The sequence below is a fragment of the Microchirus variegatus genome (assembly GCF_963457635.1).
Source record: "Microchirus variegatus genome assembly, chromosome: 21".
Classification (NCBI taxonomy): Eukaryota; Metazoa; Chordata; class Actinopteri; order Pleuronectiformes; family Soleidae; genus Microchirus; species Microchirus variegatus.
Genome location: NC_139822.1, coordinates 20,265,382 through 20,272,881, shown reverse-complemented (window position 1 = coordinate 20,272,881; position 7,500 = coordinate 20,265,382). Strand labels below are relative to the sequence as shown.

Genomic DNA, 7,500 nt, shown 5'->3' with positions numbered 1-7,500 from the left:
ATGTTATTAGTCATAATATTATTATTGTTATTATTATTAATAACAATAAGAAAAATTGAATAATGATAATAGTATTATAATACTACTATTGTAATAATTATAAAATATTATTATTATTATAATACTAATAATTATGATTAATAATTAATAATGATTAATAATATTGTTATTAATCATAATGTTGTTTATATTATTATTGTTGTTATTATTATTATTATTATTATTATTATTATTATAATAATAATAATAATAATAACATTTCAACTAAAAATGACAAATTCAAGGGTTAGCAGTGGTGACAAAGTGAGCCCATGTGAGCGTTGACTCTCTGTGTGTTTAGGTTACGGCGGCCTGGCGTTGTCCATCGAAGGACCCAGTAAAGTGGACATCCAGACGGAGGACGTGGAGGACGGGACGTGCTGCGTCACCTACTGTCCAACTGAACCTGGAGAATACATCGTCTCCATACGCTTCTCTGACCAACACGTCACAGGTAACACACGGAAACAGAGGCTGCACAAACACTGGGTTAACCAGGGCAGGAGGTCAACGTGTGTGTGTGTGTGTGTGTGTGTGTGTGTGTGTGTGTGTGTGTGTGTGTGTGTGTGTCCCCACAGGAAGTCCGTTCACAGTCGGGGTGACGGGCGAGGGTCGTATCCGTGAGAGCATCACTCGACGACAGAGAGCAGCGTCTGTCGCCAGCGTGGGGAGTGTGTGTGACCTCAGCCTGAAGATACCAGGTACACACACACACACACACACACACACACACACACACACACACAGGATCAACCATTGCTTGTTAAACTACAAAGACCATCATGCATCAGTGAAACTCACTGAAGTTTCCCGACGAGGAAATTATCGCCTGAAAAACAAAACGTCAAATATTTTCAGTCAGTAACAAGAAAAAAAAAGCTTTTATTGTGAAAATGTTCAATATGGATTATGATTATTATTATTATTATTATTATTATTATTATTTTTATTTTTTTACCTGATACAAAAAAAAAGTTTTGGTTTTCTGAGCAAAATCTGGATTTAAAAGTCACTCACTCTCCAGCACCAGTCACTCACTCTCTCACACCAAAGTCACTCACTCTCCCACACCAAAGTCACTCACTCTCCCACACCAAAGTCCCTCACTCTCTCACACCAAAGTCACTCACTCTCCCACACCAAATTTGTGTGTTTACTTTAGACTTAACTCAGTGACACAAAGTGACCACACGAGGCAGCAGAGGACCAGCAGCTCCTGTGTCCCTGTGAGCTAAAATCACTGGTTTTCTCTGTGGACTTTGGTGTGGGAGAGTGAGTAACTTTGGTGTGGGAGAGTGAGTGACTTTGGTGCGGGAGAGTGAGTGGTTTTTCTTTAAATGTTATCATTTTAGCATTTCTCTCTTTTCCAACTGTAATGTGTGTCCTGTTTCTTCTGGTCTTTCCTTCCTTTTGTCTTCATCTTTCTGTATTTTATCATTTCTCTTGCTTTCCCTCAATTTTCTTCTTCTTCTCTCTCCTTCACTCCTCATCCTCCTCTCCTTCTCTCCTTCCTCTCACCTCCTCTTCTTCCTCCAGTCAGCTGGTTCCTCCTGGTCTTGTCTCGGCAGCTCCTCTCTCACCCCTCCTCCTCCTCCTCCTCCTCCTCCTCCTCTTCCTCCTTCTGCTCCTACTGCTCCCTCTGGTGGCCTGGAGGATCCAGCAGCAGAGTAGGGGCTCGTCCCTGTGCCGTCGTCCGTGATCGAACCCTCTCACCTGGGCGTGTCCGCCTCGTCTCTGGCCTCTCTGGGTTAAAGCTAGACAGAGAGAAGGAAGTGAAGGGGGTTAAGGTCCATGACGCCCACTGCTCTGTGGGCGGAGCAAGGGTGGAGGGTGTGTCTTAAAGCGTTAAGGATTAAGCTTTTCTCATTTGTCCATATTTAAACTGCTTAATATTCACATTTAAGAAGCTGAAAAATGACAGAAAAATGAAAATATTCACATTTAAGAAGCTGAAAAATGACAGAAACGTGAAAATATTCACATTTAAGAAGCTGAAAAATGACAGAAAAGTGAAAATATTCACATTTAAGAAGCTGAAAAATGACAGAAACGTGAAAATATTCACATTTAAGAAGCTGAAAAATGACAGAAAAATGAAAATATTCACATTTAAGAAGCTGAAAAATGACAGAAACGTGAAAATATTCACATTTAAGAAGCTGAAAAATGACAGAAACGTGAAAATATTCACATTTAAGAAGCTGAAAAATGACAGAAACGTGAAAATATTCACATTTAAGAAGCTGAAAAATGACAGAAACGTGAAAATATTCGCATTTAAGAAGCTGAAAAATGACAGAAACGCGAAAATATTCACATTTAAGAAGCTGAAAAATGACAGAAACGTGAAAATATTCACATTTAAGAAGCTGAAAAATGACAGAAACGTGAAAATATTCACATTTAAGAAGCTGAAAAATGACAGAAAGATGAACATATTCACATTTAAGAAGCTGAAAAATGACAGAAACATGAAAATATTCACATTTAAGAAGCTGAAAAATGACAGAAACATGAAAATATTCACATTTAAGAAGCTGAAAAATGACAGAAACGTGAAAATATTCACAATTAAGAAGCTGAAAAATGACAGAAACTTGAAAATATTCACATTTAAGAAGCTGAAAAATGACAGAAACATGAAAATATTCACATTTAAGAAGCTGAAAAATGACAGAAACGTGAAAATATTCACATTTCAGAAGCTGAAGTTTCAGGTTAAAGCATCAGTCAGTAACTCATACATCATCTTCTGTGACACGGCAAAGGCTTTTTGTCTCATTCACGTTTGTTTTCAGCGATGGACATGAAAGAAGTCACCGCTAAGGTCACAGCGCCCTCTGGAGTCAGTCAGCCTGCAGAGCTGGTCGCCGTTGGCCGCGACACCTACTGCGTACGATTCGTGCCCACAGAGATGGGCGTGCACGGCGTCAGTGTGTGGTACAGGGGCGTGCACGTGCCGGGCAGCCCCTTCCAGTTCACTGTGGGGCCTCTGGGAGAAGGCGGGGCCACCAAGGTGAGAGCAGGAGGTCCAGGACTGGAGGGAGCACAGGCAGGAGAGCCAGGTATGTGCTGACACCTCCTCACCAACTCTACATGTGACCATCAGTAATACAGGGCTGACAGGAGATGCATTCAATGACCCATGGAAAGTTCAGTGCTTAGGCAAAAACACTTACTGTTGCCGCCACCTGGTGGTCATAGATCCTACTTACATATGCAGTACTTCAGGGGTGCAAAACCTTTTTTAAATCAAGATCTACTTTTTGTTCATGACAGAAACATGAAAATAATTTAAGAAGCTGAAAAATGAGAGAAACGTGAAAATATTCACATTTAAGAAGCTGAAAAATGACAGAAACGTGAAAATATTCTCATTTAAGAAGCTGAAAAATCACAAACGCGAAAATATTCACATTTAAGAAGCTGAAAAATGACAGAAACGCGAAAATATTCACATTTAAGAAGCTGAAAAATGACAGAAACGTGAAAATATTCACATTTAAGAAGCTGAAAAATGACAGAAACGTGAAAATATTCACATTTAAGAAGCTGAAAAATGACAGAAACGTGAAAATATTCACATTTAAGAAGCTGAAAAATGACAGAAATGTGAAAATATTCACATTTAAGAAGCTGAAAAATGACAGAAACTTGAAAATATTCACATTTAAGAAGCTGAAAAATGACACAAACGCGAAAATATTCACATTTAAGAAGCTGAAAAATGACAAAAACGTGAAAATATTCACATTTAAGAAGCTGAAAAATGACAGAAACGTGAAAATATTCACATTTAAGAAGCTGAAAAATGACAGAAACGTGAAAATATTCACATTTAAGAAGCTGAAAAATGACAGAAACGTGAAAATATTCACATTTAAGAAGCTGAAAAATGACAGAAACGTGAAAATATTCACATTTAAGAAGCTGAAAAATGACAGAAACGCGAAAATATTCACATTTAAGAAGCTGAAAAATGACAGAAACGCGAAAATATTCACATTTAAGAAGCTGAAAAATGACAAAAACGCGAAAATATTCACATTTAAGAAGCTGAAAAATGACAGAAACGCGAAAATATTCACATTTAAGAAGCTGAAAAATGACAGAAACGTGAAAATATTCACATTTAAGAAGCTGAAAAATGACAGAAACGCGAAAATATTCACATTTAAGAAGCTGAAAAATGACAGAAACGTGAAAATATTCACATTTAAGAAGCTGAAAAATGACAGAAACGTGAATATATTCACATTTAAGAAGCTGAAAAATGACAGAAACGTGAAAATATTCACATTTAAGAAGCTGAAAAATGACAGAAACGTGAAAATATTCACATTTAAGAAGCTGAAAAATGACAGAAAGGTGAAAATATTCACATTTAAGAAGCTGAAAAATGACAGAAACGTGAAAATATTCACATTTAAGAAGCTGAAAAATGACAGAAACGTGAAAATATTCACATTTAAGAAGCTGAAAAATGACAGAAGCGTGAAAATATTCACATTTAAGAAGCTGAAAAATGACAGAAACGTGAAAATATTCACATTTAAGAAGCTGAAAAACGACAGAAACGTGAAAATATTCACATTTAAGAAGCTGAAAAATGACAGAAACGTGAAAATATTCACATTTAAGAAGCTGAAAAATGACAGAAACGTGAAAATATTTACATTTAAGAAGCTGAAAAATGACAAACGTGAAAATATTCACATTTAAGAAGCTGAAAAATGACAGAAACGTGAAAATATTCACATTTAAGAAGCTGAAAAATGACAGAAATGTGAAAATATTCACATTTAAGAAGCTGAAAAATGACAGAAACGCGAAAATATTCACATTTAAGAAGCTGAAAAATGACAGAAACTTGAAAATATTCACATTTAAGAAGCTGAAAAATGACAGAAACGCGAAAATATTCACATTTAAGAAGCTGAAAAATGACAGAAACGTGAAAATATTCACATTTAAGAAGCTGAAAAATGACAGAAACGCGAAAATATTCACATTTAAGAAGCTGAAAAATGACAGAAACGTGAAAATATTCACATTTAAGAAGCTGAAAAATGACAGAAACATGAAAATATTCACATTTAAGAAGCTGAAAAATGACAGAAACTTTTTTTGAATCATAAATGAATGAATGAATGGTATTAGTTTATGTCTTATCTTCACAGTCTCAGACTAAAGTGTATTTGCTGAATCTCTTGATAAAGTCTTCATCATTCTTCGTCATCAGCTGACTTCAGTATCTGGACTCGTGAGGCTGGAGCAGGTGGTCTCTCCATCGCGGTGGAAGGACCCAGCAGAGCAGAGATCGCCTTCGACGACCGTAAAGACGGATCGTGTGGCGTCTCGTACGTGGCTCAGGAGCCTGGTGGGAAACTTAAAACCTCACACGAGACGTGTTTTTACTTTCATTTTCCCTCTCTGGAGTTGAACCCTCGTCTCTTCTCTTGTTTCCAGGTGATTACGAGATCTCAGTGAAGTTTAATGAGCAGCACATTCCCGACAGCCCCTTCCTGGTTCCTGTGGTCGCTCCGGTGAACGACGCCCGGCGCCTCACTGTTACTGGCCTTCAGGTGAGGCACGAGGAGGACACGCCCCCCACACACAAAAGTATACAAAAGTATACACAAGTACAGACATGTACAAAAGTATACACAAGTACAGAGAAGTACACACATGTACAGAGAAGTACACATAAGTACAGAGAAGTACACAATAATAAACAGTAGTGCAGAGAAGTACACACGTGTACACAAGTACAGAGAAGTACACAATAGTACAGAGAAAAACACAATAATACACAGTAGTGCAGAGAAGTACACAGAAGTACTCTTGTGTCCACAGCCATGTTTTCTCTGTGTCTCAGGCTGGTTCTCAGCACCAGGGGGCGCTCACTTCTGTGTGTGTGTGTGTGTGTGTGTGTGTGTGTTAGGAGTCTGGCCTGAAGGTGAATTACCCAGCATCCTTTGCAGTGCGTCTGAATGGCGCTCAGGGGAAGATGGAGGCGAAAGTCCTGAGTCCGTCTGGAGCTCTGGACGAGTGTGTGATTACTGAACTGGAGACAAGTTAGTGTTGATGAGGGAGTCAAACCTGTGCTCTCTGTCCTCACTGTCCTCTCTGTCCTCACTGTCCTCACTGTCCTACCTGTCCTCTGTCCTCTCTGTCCTCTCTGTCCTCACTGTCCTCACTGTCCTCACTGTCCTCACTGTCCTACCTGTCCTCTGTCCTCTCTGTCCTCTCTGTCCTCTCTGTCCTCACTGTCCTCTCTGTCCTCTCTGTATTCACTGTCCTCACTGTCCTCTCTGTCCTCACTGTCCTCTTTGTCCTCACTGTCCTCTCTGTCCTCTCTGTCCTCTCTGTCCTCTCTGTCCTCACTGTCCTCTTTGTCCTCACTGTCCTCACTGTCCTCACTGTCCTCACTGTCCTCTCTGTCCTCTGTCCTCTTTGTCCTCACTGTCCTCTCTGTCCTCTGTCCTCACTGTCCTCACTGTCCTCACTGTCCTCACTGTCCTCCAGACAAGTACGTCGTCCACTTCGTCCCTCAGGAGAACGGCGTTCACGGCGTCCACGTCAACTTCAACGGCGCTCACATTCCAGGAAGTCCGTTCCAGGTGCGAGTCGGGGAACCAGGACAGACCGGAGAACCTGGTCTGGTCACGGCATACGGAGCTGGACTGGAGAGAGGAAGCACTGGTGGGTCACCTGACCTCTGACCTCTGACCTGGGTCACTTGACATCTGACCTCTGACCTGGGTCACCTGACCTGGGTCACCTGACCTGGGTCACCTGACCTCTGACCTCTGACCTGGGTCACTTGACCTCTGACCTCTGACCTGGGTCACCTGACCTGGGTCACCTGACCTGGGTCACTTGACCTCTGACCTCTGACCTGGGTCACTTGACCTCTGACCTCTGACCTGGGTCACTTGACCTCTGACCTCATCACTTTAAAGTATACACAAGTACGCACAAGTACAGGCAAGTATACATAAGTACACACAAGTATAGACAAGTACAGATAAGTATACACAAGTACAGACGAGTATAAAAGTACACAAGTACAGAGAAGTAGATAAGTACACAGAAGTACACAAGTATTTTTTTGTAAATTATGTTCCATTTAAAGGTAAAAACACAATAAAGTACGACATATTATAAAGAATAATAAAGTGATTGACAGCTGGTGTCGTCCAATCAGAGCCCGGCTGCAGGCCACGCCTCTAAAGCTCTGGTTGTAAAATGTCAAATGTTTCATTTGATCCAGTGATGAAGTAAAAAAAAAACTAAATAAATGTTTCCTGATAGTAACTCTGTGTCTCAGGGGCTCAGTCAGAGTTTATCATCAACAACACTAAGGGGGGCCCCGGGGCCCTGACTGTGACCATTGAAGGACCCTCTAAAGTGAAGATGGACTGTCAGGAGGCTCCAGAAGGCTTTAAGGTGCAGTAC

General features: G+C 40.3%; 1 protein-coding gene across 1 annotated transcript in view; it reads left to right on the top strand.

Annotated features, from left to right (window-relative positions):
* The window catches only part of flnba (filamin B a), a 52,238-nt gene that overhangs the window by 41,277 nt on the left and 3,461 nt on the right, over window positions 1-7,500 (top strand). Inside the window, exons 40-47 of the mRNA XM_083908118.1 lie at window positions 341-493; window positions 618-740; window positions 2,838-3,104; window positions 5,282-5,419; window positions 5,509-5,624; window positions 5,984-6,116; window positions 6,568-6,744; window positions 7,373-7,500. The exon at window positions 7,373-7,500 is cut by the window's right edge and continues 91 nt beyond it. Of these exons, the coding sequence (XP_083764244.1) occupies window positions 341-493; window positions 618-740; window positions 2,838-3,104; window positions 5,282-5,419; window positions 5,509-5,624; window positions 5,984-6,116; window positions 6,568-6,744; window positions 7,373-7,500 (1,235 nt within the window). The remainder of the gene's footprint in view (window positions 1-340; window positions 494-617; window positions 741-2,837; window positions 3,105-5,281; window positions 5,420-5,508; window positions 5,625-5,983; window positions 6,117-6,567; window positions 6,745-7,372) is intronic.